The 20,339-nt window shown below is 44.0% G+C and overlaps 1 protein-coding gene across 1 annotated transcript in view; it reads right to left on the bottom strand.

The window, feature by feature from the left end:
- Positions 1-20,108, bottom strand: part of LOC138568687 (uncharacterized) — a 109,173-nt gene extending 89,065 nt beyond the window's left edge. Inside the window, exons 1-5 of the mRNA XM_069646465.1 lie at positions 19,769-20,108; positions 19,235-19,534; positions 17,875-18,119; positions 11,804-11,882; positions 11,106-11,273 (exon numbers count right to left, since the gene is read on the bottom strand). Of these exons, the coding sequence (XP_069502566.1) occupies positions 11,106-11,273; positions 11,804-11,882; positions 17,875-18,119; positions 19,235-19,534; positions 19,769-20,108 (1,132 nt within the window). The remainder of the gene's footprint in view (positions 1-11,105; positions 11,274-11,803; positions 11,883-17,874; positions 18,120-19,234; positions 19,535-19,768) is intronic.
- Between the last annotated feature and the right edge of the window lie 231 nt (positions 20,109-20,339).

Below are 20,339 nucleotides of genomic sequence, written 5' to 3'. Positions count from 1 at the left end.
GCAAGTGTGGTGGTGCGCGTGCACGTGTAGTGCACTCCCTGTGTTGCATGTGATGTCTGGCTCCCCTTTGGCTGCTGATGCTGTTGTATGTGTATGGATGGTGCTGGCAGTTGCGATGTGGCTGTGGTATGGCTCATGTGTGCAAGTTGAAATGACATGTGTGTTGCCGATTGTGATGCCATGTCTAAGGTTTGCCAATGCCACTCATGTGCAACTGTCATGTGTGTATGTGTCCATTGTACAGTTCCCTGATGCCTGTGTTTTATTTCTCCCTGTCTGCAGCGTCAACTGATGAAGAGGGTGGAGAAGGTGCTGTGGAGCACAGCGGCGGGGATCGCACCGCCAGCCGGAGACGCAAGGCCCGGCTCCCCTCCCAGGTTGTGATCTCGTCGGGGAGTGAGGAGTCCGGTGCTGCGTCCCAGGCCGCAGCTGCCGGGGGGAGGTCCAAGGGGCGGAGGTCGGAGTTGGACTCCTCGGCAGCAGAAGGGGCAGCTGGGATCCCACAGGGCCCAACGGGGGAAGATGGCACGGAGTCATCCAGGTTGGTGGAGGGTTTGTTGGAGGAGGAGGCCGTGCAAGCAACAGAGACGGGGTCTGGAGGTGGGGATTCCACTGGTGCTAGTGGTGCAGTGCAGCACCAGGGACAGGAGGCAGCACAGGTCTCCGCGGAGGTGCCTGTGTGCAATTCTGTCCCTGATCCTGTCACTGCATCATCTTGCACCAGCAGGGATGCCTACGTCCAGGCCCGTTTTCAGGCAGGGGATGAGCTCACGACAACTGGCCTTCCTCTGCCTGCGGACGTGGCTATCCGGGTCCAGGTTGAGCCTGTCCTGACTGGTGTGGCGTTGCGTCAACGGGCCATGCGAGGTGACCTGCAGTCTTTTCATGAGGAGACTGCATGTCATCTCGAATGGCTCGTTGACCGCGTCGGCCTACTGGGACAGGTCACCCAGGCCGGATTCCTCCGTTTGATGGGGCTTGCTACGACCCCCTCCTCAACTGAACCCCCTATGCGCCAGTCGTCCTCCGTGCCATCTTCCCACCCATCAGTCACCTGGGTGCCCTTTGGAGCTGCCTCTGACGGTGCGGCCAGGCTGGTGGAGGAGGCATCCCTGCCACAGTCGGGAGTCGGATGTCCAGCAGGGGTGGCCACATCAACGACTGCACCCCAGTCAGCGGAGGATGTGCAGGCAGCAGGAGGCAGTGCACGGGCAGAGGCGCAGCAGCAGCAACGTGGTGGGAGCCATGATGGCTCGGGGCCTTCCACATCGGAGGGGCAGGCATCGGCCGGAGGGCAGGAGGACCCAGGACGGTAAGTGTCTTCCGTGTGGCAGCGGTTGGGCCACGCCATAGATGCGGAGCGTCAGTGGGCTGAAGAGGCACGGCTCACGATGGTCAGGGCGGAGAACTCCATGTGGAGGGCCCTGAGGCGTGCCGAGTGCCTTGAGGCAATCCGCAGGGAGTTTGGGGGGAACATGTGGATGGCCCTGCGGACCCTCGGGGCCATGGAGGAGGAGCGCCTCCAGGACATTGAGCAGGAGTTCGATGATGCCCTGGCCCGGAACATCCCGAAGTGAGCCGTCGGACTAGCCCGCTGCCCTTGTAAATAGTTCTATAGTTAGTGTTAGGTTTCCTTTGGTTTAGCATTTTTTTGGACCTTTTGGACAATGGGCCACATTTTTGTATATCGTTATTTTTTTTAGGTAGTGTTATTAGATAGGTTTCATTTCTTCGGTTGGGATCATGGACCCTGGATTCTTCATCTGTACATAGTTGACTTTTGGATTTTCAATTTTTATTATGATTTCGCCAATGGTTTTCGATTTTAATTTTCCATTGGATTTACTTTTGTGGACTCTGACTTTGGACACCTTTCCTTTGCATTATGATTTGTGGTTTTGCATTATTTCACAGACCTGCTGTTTTTTCTTTTTTAAATTTCTATTATTGTTTGTTTATTTTTGATTCAATTTATGTTGCTTTTAATACATATTTTTTCTTCAAAGTTCAATGTGTAGTATCATCTCATTGGTTTCATGCATATCATGATATGGGTTTTGACATTCACTGACACCCATTGGGTGTATGTGAGGGACATGTGTTCATTTCCAAACTTGCAATTGGGCTTCTATCATGTTTTTGCCATTTCTAAGTGGGTGGATGCAATACTCGGGTGGGTGTTTGGCATTTGGAGGCTGACCATAAGGGCCAGGGATCTACATTGTGGTGACATGTTGGCTTGGGGACATGAGTGGGGGCCTGGTGGAGGCTGCCCCTGCACAGCTGGGGGGTGGGGGTGATAGGGGACATGTGTGGGGGCCTGGTGGAGGCTGCCCCTGCACTGCTGGGGGTGGGGGTGGTGGGAGACATGGGTGGGGGCCTGGTGGAGGCTGCCCCTGGTGGCTGGAGGGTGGGGGTGCAGGGAGACATGAGTGGGGACCTGGTGGAGGCTGCCCCTGCACTGCTGGGGGTGGGGGTGGTGGGAGACATGAGTGGGGGCCTGTTGGAGGCTGCCCCTGCACTGCTGGGGGGTGGGGGTGGTGGTAGACATGGGTGGGGGCCTGGTGGAGGCTGCCCCTGGTGGCTGGGGGTGGGGGTGGTGGGAGACATGAGTGGGGGCCTGGTGGAGGCTGCCCCTGCACTGCTGGGGGGTGGGGGTGTTGGTAGACATGAGTGGGGGCCTGGTGGAGGCTGCCCCTGGTGGCTGGGGGGTGGGGGTGATGGGAGACATGGGTGGGGGCCTGGTGGAGGCTGCCCCTGGTGGCTGGGGGTGCAGGGGGACATGCGTTGGTGGGCAGTAGTGCAAGGTGACATGTGGGTTGGCTGGGGGGCATGGCCATGGTGGATGGGGTGCCTGCAGGACATGTGCAGGGTAGGCCCCTGTGGTGTGGGCCACCTGCAGGGGCCGTGGAGGGTGTAGAGGGAACACCTGGGAGGACCCACACGTGCAATTCACGTGTGGTGCTCCCCGCGCACCCCTGTAATACACGTACCCTGATGGAATCGCGTGTGATACTTCCCCGCGCACCCCTGAAATACACGTACCCTGCTGTTTTTGCATGTGATACTTCCCGCGCACCCGTGGAATACACGTACCCTGATGGAATCGCGTGTGATACTTCCCGCGCACCCCTGAGATCCACGTACCCTGCTGCTTTTGCGTGTGATACTTCCCGCGCACCCCTGGAATACACGTACCCTGATGGAATCGCATGTGATACTTCCCGCGCACCCCTGAGATACACGTACCCTGCTGCTTTTGCGTGTGATACTTCCGGCGCACCCCAGAAATACACGTACCCTGCTGTTTTTGTGTGTGATAGTTCCCGCGCACCCCTGGAATACACATACCCTGATGGAATCGCATGTGATACTTCCCGCGCACCCCTGAGATACACGTACCCTGCTGCTTTTGCGTGTGATACTTCCCGCGCACCCTGGAATACACGTACCCTGATGGAATTGCGTGTGATACTTCCCGCGCACCCCTGAGATACACGTACCCTGCTGCTTTTGCGTGTGATACTTCCCACGCAGCCCTGAGATACACGTACCCCGCTGTTTTTGCGTGTGATACTTCCCGCGCACCCCTGGAATACACGTACCCTGATGGAATCGCGTGTGATACTTCCCGCGCACCCCCGAGATACACGTACCCTGCTGCTTTTGCGTGTGATACTTCCCGCGCACCCCTGAAATACACGTACCCTGCTGCTTTTGCGTGTGATACTTCCCGCGCACCCCTGAAATACATGTACCCTGCTGCTTTTGCGTGTGTTACTTCCCACGCACCCCTGATGCACACATACACAGGACAATCGCGTGTGGAACTTCCCGCGAACCACTGAAATACGCGTTCCCCGCTTGGCGTTTGCTCTTTGCCAGCCCTGTGAACTGGTCCAGGGTTAGCGCAGCCCTTTGCGATTATTTGGGAATTTTGAAGGCTTTTCCTTGCGTGAGGGCGTTCTTGGGGGCGTAACTGGCGCTGCTGCAGGGTCGCTGCGCCACGCTGCGCCACGGCTGGTTTTGGATGCGAAAATCCATGAATACGCTGTGCGCGGAAATCGATTTTAGCGCACGCGGCTGGCACAGACATTCACACGGGCACGCTGTGCGCCAGCCGCGTGCGCCACTTTTGTGCAAATTTCTATGAATTACCCTGCTAATTTTCACCCCACATGACAAGGATTGTCGCATTTCAAATAAAGTACCCGATGCCCAAAGAGTTAAAGAGCTTTTATCTCTTCCTAAAACCAATTCAAACTTGCAACCTTACGCACAGAGTTCAGCAGTGCTTGTACCAGCGTGCGAGCAATTAACCAATAATGATCTTACTAAATTAAACTCTGAACCTCCAAAAAGCAAAGTGATAACAGAATCAGACTTAAAATTGCTCATTAAAACAACCGTCTCACAGCCGATGGAGGAAATGAGTATCCCAAAAAACCAATTAAAGTTGCCCTTGGCAATGAATATAAATCATCAAAATAAACCGAAACAAACCACCAAAAGACCAGCTATTCATTCTCTTGTCCTTAAATGTTGTCCAGCTCCATGTACCCAATACAGTTTGAATAGAGCTTCTGTCTTACAAATCTTCAGTGAACTACCGGCACTGGACCACATTAGTACTGTTGACTTGGAGCTGGTCGAATTTATAAATCCATTAAATAGAACGGCTGTCATTTTATGGATAAACTCTAAAGTTGTCCTTAATACCTTATGGATGGTCAAATCCCAACTTCTGGAATTGGGTTTTGAAATATCATCATCCCTTTCTCCCTCTGCAATCCAAACACCTAAAGAGTCTCCTCAAGTGTCTTCTGTAACAAATGATAAATTCAAATCCCAATCTACATTAACCACTCACTGCAATTGCAATACACTCAAGAACCAAAATTAGCTAAATGATACCGATTTACTAAGATGGTCCCTAGTTAGTTGGAACTCCAGGGGTTTCAAACATCTGATTAATAACCGGGATTCTACGTTGATAAATTACGATATCATTTTATTGCAAGAAACCTGGTTACGTTCCTCTCCTATCTGGAACAATTATGACATCTTATCTGTTCCAGCGAAAAAAGCCAAACTAGGTCGTCCCACCTCAGTGCTCCTAATAGCTATCAAACAGAGCACTCGAATTGCCTTGACAAACTGTTTCTCTCCAAATTCTTTCATTCAAATTGTCAAACTATCGAGAAATCAAACAACCTATGCTGTTATAAATGTGTATTGGAATCCGGAAGGAATAGACGACAACAGGTTCCTAGAATCCATAACCGAAACTCTGGATTTGATTGCGCAAGAAAAACATTACTGTCATACAATATTAGCTGGTGACCTGAATCTACATTGTCTAGAACCAAAGCGCTTCTTAGAACGCTCTAGACTATTAAAATGGAACAATCTAACCAAATCCAGAAACTTGTTTATGTTCAATGGTGCCTGGTTGTCAGATATTCCTCCCGTTGCCACCTGGCACAGAGGAACCAGTTCAGCTGTTATTGATTTTGTATATGTGGATGTGATATTATTCTCCCAATTAACCTCCTTTAATGTAATACACTCTGACTTAAGCGACCACAACAAGTTAAGCTTGTCGTGGATCCACAGGAATATGGAGAAGACATCCCCTTGTGAAATTCATCCAGGGCAAATAGTGGTTAACACTGTCAGGAACAGACTTAGATGGTCAGGACCATCATTGAATGCGTTCAAGATATGTTATGCTTCAGAAGTTGTGCGAGTGAGACAAGAAGAACACACATCTAGTTTGATTTATCCACAACTAATGCAACAGTTTCAATCTAAATCCATCCAGATGGAAATTAAACAAACACCTCATTTGCATGTTCACAATCCTGAAGTTCAACGTATGAAAACATACGTGAGATACCTCAAACGCAAAGCCATGAGTTTATCCATAGAGGAGCGAGTCAAAGTCCTAACAAGGATTAACACAAACTATAAAAATTGGATAAAAGGTACAAAATCCAAGTTATACCAAGAGGATGGGAACCAAATGCTTAGGAATTTATCCAGTAAAAATGCATCTCAAATTTGGGCGCTGATAAATCAAGCAACTTCTGGAACACAGGTGGCAGTTCAAGCGAATATAATCAAAGAACAAGACTGGATTGACTATTATAAAAAAATATACAGTCTTCCAGTCTCTGTCTTATTTCAGAGAACTCAAACAGAGGAGAGACCCTTTGAGCTCAATTATGATCGTGATGACATTTTATATTACATAAATAAAAGCAGCCATTCCAGGGCCCCTGGTCCTGATGGTTTATCTAATGCAACTTTGAAACAATATCCAGATATTTGGGCCGACATTCTTAAAATCATGTTTGATAATATATTATTCACTCAGCTCATCCCAAATTCCTGGACTGGTTCAATCACCATGCCAATTTATAAGAAGGGTGATCGTGCAAACCCAGCCAGCTACCGACCAATATCGCTTCTTGATGCTCCTAGTAAAATCTTTGGACGCATCATACTAAAGGAATTAAATAAATGGTCATTACATGAAGGGAAGAGAGATCCTCTACAATCAGGGTGTCAGGTACTGTCAGGTTGGAGCGACATATTCCTTACATACAGTATCATATATGCATTTACATTGGGTCAGGGGAGACACATATTTAGTATAGAAAGGTTTTGGGAAGTTATTATGGGTTATATTTTTAAACAGCCAATTTTGCCCTTAACCTTCATTGCAGTCTATGGAAAATGCCCCAAGCCAAGATGGAGGTTCTCAGTCTAAATTCTAATTGGCTGGAGATTGTTTATAGGGAGGACAGTGAACATTCTAAACTGCCTTTCATCGTCTTTGCCCAGCTGAGAAGTTGTGTGCCTTGCTGCTCCTGCTTAACTTGTTCAAGGGTGTCAAGTTTCAAGCAGTCGAGCGGCATCTTTGAAAATACGTGTTTGGAGTTTGGTGGAGACACAGGACAGGAGTGAGAAATTTCCAATTTTCTGAGAAAAGAAGTTTTCAAGTCTCAATCACAAGATAAGTGACTTTCCATGTTTTGATGAACTTTGTAAAAAGATTATATTAATTTTAAAGGATAGAAATCGCAAATCTGAATCTAAAAACTGAAGCGCGTACGTTTGTTTTCTTTCTTACGTATCATTTCAAACTAGCGCTTGATTTTTTTCCCATTACTTTGAGCCTGCGCGTGTGACTCTGCGCGTGAGAGTGAAGCGCGGGCGTGAACTTTGGACTCGCGTTTACTGTTCATTTACGCGAGGGTTTTTTCTACATGAGTTCGCGTGTGTGTTATATTAAGCGTTTCGTATCTGCGCGTGCTCAAGAACAAATCTATGTGGAGCTTTCGCGCGAGCTCTCAGAAGTGTCACGTGATAAAATAAAAGCGCATGTGCTTTTTCCCGCGATTTGGTTTTTGCGCGTATGCGTATTTTTTCGTGGGTTGGACTTTAGCGCGAGTGAGTTTTACTCGCGTCTTGGACTTTAGCGCGTGTGCGTCTTACCCGCGATTTGGATTTTCAGCGCGTGTGCGTATTTCCTGTGACTTGGAGAAAAGCGCGTGTGTTTTTTCCCGCGGTTTGGATTTTCAGCGTGTGTGCGTATTTCCCGCGACTTGGATTTAAGCGCGTGTGTTTTATCCCGCGGTTTGGATTTTCAGCGCGTATGCGTTTTACCCGCGCTTTTGGATTTTAGCGCGTGTGCTGGATTTTCCATGTGAAGATTTCATCGCAAGTTAAAAATTCGTTCCTGAGTAAAAGACACTCTAAAAAGAAAATATAAAAGCAAATACAAGAACTTAAAAGAACTTCCTTAAACTTATTTGAAGAACTTTAGACCTTGTTCAAGAATCTTGAGGTTGAGAAGACGAACTACAAAGTTAAATATTACATTCATGGACCTGCTGAGAAGGCTGAATGATCTTTAAGATTCTGGTCAACAAGTAAGGAAGTCTTGTCTGCTTATCACTTCTCTGGGCATACTGAAGAGAAGTACCAGGTATGTTTTTTTGACTATTTTGGTAAAGGATATAGAGTTTAAGGTTAGTATAGTAACCCATTGAGTAATGAGGTGTATTACACTTGTATGTTTTAACTACAGGTGAAGAACCAGCGAGTTGATAGCTTCCAGCCTGGTGTTTGTTTATTTGTCCCTTCCCCCTTTCCCCTTGAAGTGAGGTAAACTGAGCGGTTATATATATTATCAGCTCAGAGTGCCACATTTTGGGTGGATTGTTGGGGGTTCAGCAGCTTCCGCAGACACCAGGATCTCAGCCTGACACAGGGTTTGTGAGTGGGCTTGGCACGGTGCACAACATGATTGCCTTAAGCATGATACAAGACCAAAGTACCACAAGAAAACAGCCGTTATATTTAGCTTTCATAGACTTCCGAATGGCTTTCGATTCAGTTGACAGAAACCTATTATATACCAAACTAGAAGCTTATGGCTGCCCATCATCTTTATTAACCTTGATCAGACTACTACACACGGACACCACTATGAGAATTAGGCTTACATATGAAGGCCTATTGTCAGCAGCTTTTAGAACTTTACGTGGCCTAAAACAAGAATGTAATTTAATCTTTTCATCCTTGACATGGGCTTATACTTCTTTCAAATCACATCAGATTCTCCTAAACTAGGGTCCCAGCATATCCCGTGGATGCTATACGCTGATGACCTAATATTAATGTCTCACACTCCAATTGGCTTGCAGAATCTATTAAATGCATTAACCGATTTTGTTAAATCAAATAATTTGACCATCAATTTGGAAAAAACACAGGTTCTTGCTTGTAAATATTCTAAAAGACGTAGACAGTCTAATCATCTATGGTATCTCCAAGATGTTCCGATCAAGGTTGTTAATGAGTATAAATATCTAGGAGCTATTGTTTATAATAACCCTTCACACATGCTGTACCATGATACCCTTAACATCAAGAGAAATAATCTATTATCTCAAGCCAAGATTCTGAATTATAAATATGGTAAGTTCACCTGCAAACATGTGGTATTATTTTACAAGCTGAAAGTCATCCCTATACTGCTATACGGAGCAGAATCAAAATTAAACATTCATACAAAAGTATGGAATACTCTTGAAGGCCGTTTCTGGAAAACAATCTTGCATTTACCTAATTCCACTCCATTGCCGATAATTCACTATGAATTGGGTTTAGTGTCAATGGCAGCTCGCTTAAGCTGGCGTATGTGTAATTTCTTTCGTAAATGTCTACTGTGCCTTGAGGATAATAACATTCTAGGCACAACAGCCCATTACCTTATAACTTCTAAGAATAATTTCACAAAGAAATGGCGTGAAAATGTTTTAGAAACCATGGCTAAAGCCGACATAACTCTGACTCTATTATTAGAGAATCCCTCTCGCGCTAAAGTGAAATTGTATCAGTGGGACTGGATCCAAAATGAATCCATCTGCATGACTTACAAAGATTTTGACACTAACTGGTTTGGTCACAAAAAGTTGCGGGTTATGACTTCGTACCTGCTAAAATGCCATTCTAAAACCCTGAGGCAAACGTTTTTAAGTTTTAGGCTAAATCTGTGGCCTACACGAGAAATCTTAACACGTCGAAAGAAAATTCCATCAAACGTGAACTACTGTTGTTTTTGTCAGATAACTACGGTTAAAGAAACGTTGCAACATTAAATAACAAGATGTCCAAAATTACTTCCACAGAGAATGATACATTTTAAGAACCTGGTTTGCATGTACAATGATAAAAGTGATGATGAAATTTGGCGGGTTTTATTCTCAACAACTAGACTAGCACTTATGAAAGCTATAACACCGTTTTTAGATTGTATCTTAACAGTGGAAATCAAATTCTAGTGAAAGAATAATGAAGTTACTAATTCTTCTTCTTACAATGCTAGTTTTGTTTCATTGTATCACAACCATTTTTCTTTCTCCTTTTTTCTTTTTCTTATCCCTGCATTTTTCCTTTTTATTTTTTTAGAAAATATTAACTGTTTTAACTATGTATGAACTAAAGGTCTGTATATTGTTTTGTATTTGTTGTTTAATTTCAACTAAATCAAATAAAAAATAAAAAAAATAAAAAAAAGTTACTCACGGCACTCACCCTCGGCACCACCATGCAATGTCACTATTACACATTGTCACAGCCTTGACAAAGACCCCAGGCCGAAACACATGTTGGCTTCCTCCTTGGCATACACATGTACCCAGTTGTGTGGAATTTGGATTCCTCCTTGGCGTACACATGTACCCAGTTGTGTGGAATTTTTGGGCAGTACCTTGCCCCCAATAATAAATCTAACCTGTGTGAACACGAACTTTGAACAGCAGTGTTTTGTGCTGTTATTTGGGTAGAACCCTACCGCATGGCAATGGCCATATCCAGCACCTTCACAGCTAGGGTTCCAATCCCCACTATTCAGGTACTACAATAGTCAGTTACTTTTAAACCTTCTAGGCCTTTTATACAGTTCAAAGCCCTGATTTATCTTGTGACTTTGAAATCCTATGGCTTTGTGGGACCTCCAACAGGGGTTGCAATTGAAGGACACCAAAGCATGGATGTTCTTAATTTTTGTAAGTTTTGAAAATTCATCAGATCCACCTCAGGGCCACAGTTGAAAGAGTGGGCATTTTTATACTGAATACAATATGATATGATATGATAGGTTATTTATAACGCGCTTAATACCCAGAGGTTTCTAAGCGCGGACCCGGGGATAGAACCTTTGTTGCTCTGTGTCGTCTTGCTTCCAAGGCGATCACGTTGCCACTGAGCTATCCTCCCGAAATCGCAGAGTCTAACGCAGGGTCTTCATCTTTCAAAGATTTTCTGAGCATTTGCTACACGTCCTTACATGTGAAAGTGCTCAGCTGCTCGGATTTGTTGGGGGGATTGCTTGTTAAACTCTTCTCTTCATTGGAAATCAAATACATGATGATTAGCTCATACTTACGATATCTTTGGTACCTAATCCCAGCTAAACATTGAATTATTAGCTTTTTAATATTTTTTGTTTAAATATATTTTTATTAACATTTGTTCAAATAAACATCTTTACACCCGCCCCTCCCTGCTTTTTATTATTTTTAACCTACCGTCCACAGACAATGTGGCAGGATCATCTTCGTCCCACCCTTGTTCTGGGAGACACTGCAGCTCAATTTCTACATCCGGGGAAAGCCAGGTGTTACAGGGAAACACGTGCACGTCTGTAGTGTTGCCCCACCTCTTTATGATGACATCCTCCAAATACAACTGGTGGTCTGCAAAAGCAATGTGCATGGTTAAATCTGAACTATAAACTCAAACATAGACCCTCTTGCTATTTCTTTCATAGCCTGGATGGTACATTTTTACTGCTTCGCAATTCACTCATATTAAAATCAAATGCATGCCATCAAATCAGTCTGACGTGACGCAGTGTTATTTCTTGCTGTTAATGTATCTTACAGCAGGCATTGCTATTGGAGTGACGTTTCATCTATCTATATATTCAAACCACATGTCCCTAATACATTATATTTTCACATTGCCAATCGGCCCTTTTGACCTTCTAGGGCTGAACAAAAGGGATGATTCCTATAACCAGTTTTCAGTATTTTTATAGTCAGTCTTTCTAAAGTCATCCTAACAGCAACAAAAACTAACACTGAGATGGTTTGATGAACTTGATCCAAATGGAATGAGTCTTTCTATTCACTTTAGGCAAACATCTGTCTCCTGGAATTTTTATAGCACGCCATTTTTAGTAAAAGTGAAAGTCCACAAAGCCAATAAGTGGTTTAAAACATACTTGCATCCATTTGGTGTCCTCGAATGAAGCAATTTTGGAGCTGCCCAACTTCTTCAATTCTCACCTTAAATATGTTGGTCTTGGAGAATAAAACGAGAAAATAAAGATAATTACGGTACTGATGATGTTTGACACGGTGATGGGCGTGAGAATGAGAACATACATTTGCATGAACAATACGGAGCCAGGTGATCCAATGGGAGTGTTTGAATCAGCGCAACTCTTTTAAAATGTTTCAACAAGGCCTGGGAAAGTTATTGCACAGAACTGCACTGCATATTCTAACAATCTTTCCAGAAGGAGCGGTAAAGGAAAACACGATTCATGTAAAGGGACGTGGGCAAGGCAGTTGCATCAACGTAATTTGGCTCGTTCCAGGTCACGTGGGGTTGTATCACAGGTGTAAAAAATACACTGCAGAAAATCCGGGTTATAGTACCAGTTACTTTAAGTTTAATTGTATACATCGTTACATAGACATACGCACTGAAATCACTGTTCAACACACGACACAGAATTCAAATTAAACATTTACAATAGAAATGGAAAAACATGCTCAGTGCCCCTCAGATCCTTGTATTGTGCCCCTTTCAATTTCCAAGTTCTTATAGCCCACAGACAAAATAGAAAATATGTAACAGCAAATGGTACCGACGGATTACCCGAAACCTGCATAAACGGCCCCCACCAAGACAGCCCTCACCAAAACCAAACATTCAAAAGTATCAGGTGAAAAGTTAGAAATTAAAACGGGACGTTCAAATTGGATTGTCTTCCTGTCTTCTGTTAGTATTCTGTTTACTATTTTCATTGTTTTCTGTATTTTAATTGTTTGAAGATATCAAAATAAAAGCACCAAAATCAATTACAAAAAAAAGTAAATTCCAAAAGGCTTTGGCAGAGATGACAGTGAAACCCAGTTCTGCTGACTTCTTGTCATCGGAGGCGAATGCTCTTTCCATTTCACTATCAATGCCTTGATGATGAATCTTTGGAAAGCATCAATGCACATCAGCTCATCCCCACACGTCACAATGCACTCAGCTAATAAGTGACAATAACATTGCACCATTTCACAATACATACGTTTCATTGCAGCTCCAATCTACACCACTGTTACAAAGAAACAAAATAACTTTGCTTGGACAACACCTTGCGCATGGGCAGTGCCTTTCTCACCTGCATGCATTGCCTCCTGCCCATAGAAAAAGAGGCGAGTCAGCAGGACAAAGTAACCACAATGCTTTCGCGGAGTCCCATATTACACTAAAGTGTACACCCACACATACTCCTCTGGAAAGACATTCAGCACCATTCTTGTGCATTATTAATTAATTAAAACATAGCTGAGAAGGTGGCACATACTTCTGGCCTCTTGTTATCATGTCCAATCGCCACCCATGCAGTGTGTCTCATTGTTCTTACAGCAGAGTGCAGCATTCACACCCGACTTAAACTGCTCCCTTGGCATTGACTTTAGTAACGTCCCTTTGATGGGACCCTTGTTAGTAGATGATCATGGGCAAGGCAGCATGAACTTCTTTGCCCCCTCCCCTTTGGCTCTGGCTCCAATCAGACCACACCTTTCACTGTAGTGTCCCAATGTATCCCATGAAAGGCATTGTTACCTTATGCCCAAAGAACTCCTTAAAGGGCATTTGGCGGCTTCCGCCGGCCAGTGTCTAGGATCATGGATGGAGTCGGAGGTATGGGGCCGACAAGACATTCCCATGTATGTATAATATAACATAAAAAAATGATCAATGATAGACTACAGCATTTCTTCGGAACAGGTCTTTATTCCCATGTAGTATATATAAAATGCAACCATAAAAACTGAAAACCACTGGGTCAGTGATTATCACTAGCTCTGTGCAGGGGAAGGTATTGGCTGTTGCATTGAAAGACAAGAAGAGCATGGGGATCCCATGGGAAGATTACAATTTTTTTATTTTGATTTACTTGTGTTAAACAATTTTTACAAAAACAAGAAACTGTAGCACGCAAATCAGAGCAATTCTCAAGTTCATCAGCTAAATAGTTCTTTGGGTATGCGATCCACTGTTTTCTTTTCTCATTCGAATTTTTAGTGAGCATAGCTGGTTCAATTCCCCTCAGGTTCCTTTTGTCGTCTGCACGACCAGGTCTATCAATTTGAAAAACCCAACTACTGCAATAACCCAATTTGTCTTTTCTCTGTTTGTTAAACAAAGACACCACTCCTGTTCATCGTAAACGTGTAAGTCTCTAAACAGGTGGCCCAACCATCTCGATATTTCCTTCACAAGACCTGTGCATGATAGGAGGAGATGCCTTCTCATCTCAACCTGGTTGTCTCGAGTGCAGAAACAGCAATTGTTTGAATCCACCTGTTTCCTGATTGCTAAAATCTCATTTGTACTGAATAAATTCAATCTAAATCTCATGAAACTTGTTCTTAATTCTTTGTTCAGGAGTTTCCTAAGAAATGGTGGAATATTGTTTATTCTTTTTGGGTTATGTGGGAAGTCCTTTGTCAAGGTGCGCTTCTCCGCTGCGTTCAAAGTCTCTATCCAATCCGTTTCTAGTATTTTTTTCTTTACTTTCACTGGATTGGAGATTAGTTCCTCCTCCGAACTTCCAACTTTTTCCAGTAGTCTCCTGTTCTTTAGTCTCCATGCTGTCAGGGTGTGGCTTTCATCGTTCATCATTGCTCTGTTAATTATCTCCAGCATTCGGTTTGAATTAGGTTGTATTAGCTTTCGATATAGCATGAAACCGTTTCTTTCGACAATTACTTTCAGAGATGACTACCTCAATTCTCTTTGGATCAACACCATGGAAGTTGACTGAGGCAGACACAATACTTCATGCCAAAAAAGGCCCTCAAGCCTGGACCAAATGGAGTCAGGGAGCGATGGCATCGCTTCTGCCCCATCGACCATGCTTGGAGTCACTTTTGCTCTGAAAAATTTCAGAATTGGCATGAGTGAAAATCGGCCGAACTTTCTGTTCATGATTTTCGTCTGAACTATTAGAGATCTCATCTTATTTCTTAGGTGATCATGCATTGGTGTTTCTGTACGACTGTTACTCAGTATGATCCCCAGATATTTGAAGCTAGTCACATTCTCCAGTCGTTTGCTATCCGTGAACAGTTTAAGAGTGTTTTTTTCTTGCCCCTTGTTTCGAACGACATTACCTTTGTTTTTGTTTCGTTGAGTTCCAGATTGTTCTCACTCAAATAGGCCTTCAAATTGTCCATCTGTCTTTGTAATCCGATAGGCATTTGGTCTAGCAATATGATGTTGTCCGCATAGAGGATTCTCGGATTTTCGTGTTTCCCAATGAAGGAGGGAAAGATCGTATTAAGTCTTGGGACTCGCTGTAATCAGCAATGCAAGAGTTGTATAAGGACTGCGCTAGCGGACATCCTTGTTTTACTCCTCGAGCTGTTTCGATGTATTCTGATAAGAGACCAGCTATGTTTAATCCGACTTTCATAGTGGTCTGTGAGTATAAAGCCTGAATAGGTTGAAGGATTGAGCTCAGACAGCTTCGTAGTTTCAATTTCTTCCACAGGGTATCTCTATTAACCTTGTCAAAAGCTTGCACTATGTCCACGAAAATGAGGCATATCCGTGCATTTCCTTCCCAAGCCCTTGCCTTTAGGACGCTCATTAAAAAAATGCTCACTGATGCTCCCAGTCCCCAAACGAATACCCCCCTGTAGTGGGTCGTAGTTTTCTGAGGCGAGAGTCCATTCTTGAAAGGCCTCCAGTGCTAGAGAGCCGCAAATCTTGCTGATTGTGTCCAAAAGGGCTATTGGGCAGTATTGCCTTGGATCCGTCTTGTCGCCTTTTTTGAAGATCGGTACGACATTAGCTTTTTTCCATGTTAGTGGAATATCGCTGCAATCAACGCAGTCCTGATAAACCTCCCTTATCAGGACTGCCCAGGCTTCCGGATGTTGTTTTAGATGGTAGTTCGTTATCTCGTCAGGTATTGGTGCTCATGAGTTGTTTAAGTTTTTTATTTTTTCTTCTATGGTTTTCTTATCCCAAGCGATCTTCCATCTCACTTTGGCAGATTTCATTCTCTCGAGGCATTTGTTTTCAGGTGCTTTGTATAGGTCCCTGAAGTGGGTGCTCCAGGCTTTTTCCGGCACATTATTGTCAAGTGTAGTTAATTCCTTATTGTTCGGCTCAACCAGTGTGCAGAAGGCCCTGTAATTTTTATTGCTCAAAGTGCACAACATTTCCTCTGCGTCAGCATGGTATAAGTTGGCTCTCTCCTGCCGTATCCATATTTTGTATTCTTTTTAGAGCTCGATTGCTTTTGCTATTAGGGATGGATTTTTTTGTTTTTTTAGCCACCCGCTTGCTTTGTCTAACCAGACGCCTTTTTTCTACTAATAGTTTGTTATAGACATGAGTCTTTGGTTTTACGGACTCTTTGCCTGAGGTTTAGGGAGCTTTATATACTTTAAGAAAAGGCCGGTAGTCAAATACTTCTGTGACACTTTTTCCCCACCTTTCTTTAGCATGCTGATACTCGGTTGTCAGAGAGGCTATTTGTTTCTCTTTCAGCCTCAGTCGTGAGCTCCCGTTGCAGGGTTCCAGATTGCTTGGCATACTTTCTCCAGTCCTGCCTGTGCAATTCCAAGTGGTGACCTTTTCACCCTCCTTAAAGCATACAGCGTTCAAGTCTCCTGTGATTATTGTGTGATCAATTTTGTATGTTGTGTTTGCTTCTTCAAGGGTCTCCTCTATTGTCTGTAGATATTTATCGTCTTCAATTCTAGCCGGATTCCAGTAGGTGTTAATTACAAGAATCTTTTCAAGATAGGTTCAGTTTTTCGTGCCCTTTTATTCTGTTCCACGAGACCAGGACCACTTGTATCAGTTCTGTGGTGCTGAGGGTAAGTTTCAGAGTTAGACCACTTCCTGCTCTGATTGCAGTTAGGAGCCCTGAAATAGGTCTCCCAAACGCCCCCTTTGTTGCTGGGGAGAGTGTCAGATCAAATCCGTCTAGGCAGGGTTTTGTAGTTAACCGGTTCTCTTGGAGACACACAATGTCGAAATCGCCTAAGTTAACATCCGATATTGTTGTCAAATGTCCAAAACTCTGGGTATTCCAGGAGCACAGCAGTTTTTTCCCGGGCTCTTCCAGGCTTCCGACTTTCCCTGGATCAGACCCCCACAGCTTCCTTATATTTGGAGCTAATGGCTAGAAAAATGTGTAGTTTTTTTGTACTCTTCAGGTCCAGATGTTTGCTTTGGATGTAATTGTTGTTCTTTACATTTTCCCCCCGTGCTTTGGTAATTTCTCGGGGCCTCATGCTTTTTGTTTGCCACATGTTTGTTTTTGTTGTTCCTCCCCAGAGTGGAAGTCTCTCGCTTGTCTTCTTGTATTCACCTCTTCCATGGTTATTTGGTGATATACTCCTACAGGACCTTTCATGTGGGAGACAAGGTTCATGAGTCTTCAGCAACCCCCTCCGACTTGATCCTGACATCCAAGTGTGAGTTCCATAATCTGTATCTTTCACTTCTGTGATTCTAGAGCTTTCCTGCTGGTCTTGACTGGGCTAATATCTTTCTCCCTTACTTTGCTTGACTGACAAGTTGCTCTTACTTTCAGAAGTCTCCTTGAGTTTGTAGCCCATCCTTCTAAAGTCCCCTATTGAGTCTCTGAAGCGACTTCTTGCATTTGTTGCTTCAGTATGTAAGTAGGTGCATTTTATGTGATCCTCATCCCTAGGTTCAACATTCCTGATGTCCCCTGAGGATAAGTTTTTCAATCTTACAATCTGATCGCATAGTTGTAGCACCATCCTTCGATTCAGTACTTTTCCTTTCTGAAAGAACTTCTAGTCTGAAAACACTGTTTTCTTGTGAGATGTTGTGCTCCTTATCCATTTTCCCGTTACTGGGCAATGTGGGTGTCCTCTCTTTGATGTTCACTCTTTTAAAGTTTAGCTCGTGGCTTTGTCTTAGCCTTTTGGTTGCGTAAGAAGGGCTCCCAACTGATTTGCTCCCTCTATTATGACTCCTGGTGTAACTTCGGGATCTCTCACTCCTCCTTCTTACTTTTAGTCTTTGACCTTTGTCGTCGTTATTCCCATTTTCTTGGACTGATCTTCCCTGCGGGAACTCTTTCTTTCTGTTTTCCAGAATATTAGTGGGATGACGCTCAATCCTTTTTAATGGCCGCGTTCCTCTTGCTTCCCTTATCCATTTCTTCTTTTTTGGTTCCGTTATCTTTAGATCATCCTGTTTTGAGTCCATTTTCCTTTTGACGGCTTGAACAGGAATAAGCTCTGGTTCTGACTCCTCTATCGATTAAATGCTTAATTCCATTAAATCCAACATTTGATCATTATCTTCCCCACTATTTATGTGAGTGTCCAGTTTCGAGGGTATTAGCACTAGGCACCCTTTTTGTATTCTGTTTCCCTTCTGGGTTGTTACATTTTTATTCCTTTCGAAGCTCCACAAGGTGCTTTATAGGTTCCTGTATCGTATCCTTGGGCTTTCTTACCTTGGTAGTAAGTTTGTTTCTGATACATATCTGCACCTCCTTCTGTAGAGTTTGCTTGTTTTGCCCAAATATCCCATATTATGCCATAGTTCCTTCCTTTGGGGTTCGTCCTGACTTTCCTAACAGGTTTTGCTGAGGTGAGGCTTCGATTGTTATCGAAGTCCCTGTGTCTTCAACGATAGCTCCGTTCGCCCTTGATTTCATGTATGGCTCGACCTACTCTTTAGGCAGTAAATCTGGATTTCTCTCTTCTTGCGTGTCAGCAACGCCCCCGTTAATTTCAGTTTGAGTCATAGGCTCTGTTTGTGTATTCACTGAATTAACTGCTTTGGAACTATATTCTGAGGAGTCTCAAAGTGCTGTTTGTGTTGAGATTGTTGATTGTGTTTGTTTCATGAGTACCATGCTCTCCTGCTTTTTAGCTTCAATATATCCCTCTATATGGGCTAATTTTGCGTGCATCAATGACATTATTGATGTGTTATCCTTCAAAGATTCGTGCATCGCCTCATATAGTTTGCAGTAAGGTGCTAGCACGATTGTAACTGTGGACATGATGGACATCAAGTCAACTTTTTTTGATGGTGTATCTCGGGGAGCAGGAGTTTGTATTTCGCTTAACCGTCTCCCAGGGGTCGGGGTCATCTCCAAGATCAGCCCATGCTGGAGGGTTAATTCTAATTTGTTTTTTCTCTCTCTTTTTTTCCTCATTTGTTTTTTTTGACGAGTCCATTTTGGAAACTTCTACTTTTTCAGTACTAGTCTCCAGAGACGTCCTCTGTTGAGGTCCTTCTTTTGATGGTGTTATTCCAGGCAGTTCTGTTGCTTTATCACTTTTATCTGGGGCTGCCAGTGCTGAAACTACTTTGATTTCTGCAAAAGCCACTTAATTTTCCCTAATCTCTTTACCTGGGTTCAAACGTGATGCAGCTTTATTTGTCGTCAAGAGTTCCGTTGTCAGTTGGCTAGGTTTTTGTGACATATCCTCCTGCACGCTGATAACTGATTTCAGTTGTTCCTCAGGTTGTTTTGGGAGGGTGCCTGCTAAAGGTCCTTGTGTTAAATCTACTTGGATTTCGCCCATTGGCATGTGGCAGGATTCAGAACCTGCCAGTATTTCAGCATTTGTCAGTTCTTCCGCCACCAGTCTCTCACCATTGATTTTATTGCAAAGACGTTTTTCAGCGTGGTGGATAACACTGATTGTTGCTGCACAGAAAGTAGATGAGGTTTCGTTTTCGTCAGCTTTGAACGTGGACAATTGTCAGCATAGATTTTCTTTATACCTTTTCTTCTGTTTTGTAGCCCACTTAGGGAATGCTCACTACTCGCATGGTCTCAAAACGTACTACTTTTTCTACTGAGTTTTGGTACTCACGAACGTTGGTTCCCCTGACCTTTTCTCCTTTTGTTTTAAGGGATCCAGGAGCCGCATCGAGATACCTGCTCTTTTAGTTTGCTCTGTAGATTTTTGACGTCTCTCCTTCTTGTGTGATTTCGTGGTTTTTGAGTCAGGCTCCCCTGGTTCTTGTGGGCCTTTAAATTCTATTGGTTGTCGTGCTAGTCGAGAGTCCTCTTTCCCGCTTTTCTCGTCAGTTTCGCCTCTCTCCCATTCATCATAGGTTGTAGTTTTCTCAGGGGGGGTTATCAGGTCTTCCCTGTCTATGATCTCGTGGACCTCAATATTTATTTTTAAATGTGGTTTCTTATTCTGTTCTAATAAGCCAGCCCGGATTGGGACAGTTGAAATGCTGTCTTCCAACCTTAAAACACCTACCCACATTGCCGGCTGAGGTAGAGCAGGGGTTGTTGCTGAAAGTACTGTGGGGAGCGTATCACCCCCCCCCAGCCTTCTGTGTGTCATGGTTTTTTCCCTCTATGGAGGCATTTGAGTCAACAGAAACGTCAGGAGAGGAAGTGTTTTTAGCCATCTGTGGAATGGTTAATGACAAGTCTCCCATCCCCCCTATTATCTGGGGGCTGTGTCTTGCAGCTCCTTTAGACCATTTAAAGG

The sequence above is a fragment of the Ambystoma mexicanum genome, chromosome 2q (genome assembly GCF_040938575.1).
Source record: "Ambystoma mexicanum isolate Mex_15411 chromosome 2q, UKY_AmexF1_1, whole genome shotgun sequence".
NCBI classification, from domain to species: domain Eukaryota; kingdom Metazoa; phylum Chordata; class Amphibia; order Caudata; family Ambystomatidae; genus Ambystoma; species Ambystoma mexicanum.
Note: the sequence above shows the minus strand (reverse complement) of the source record. Positions and strands in the feature narration are given on the sequence as shown.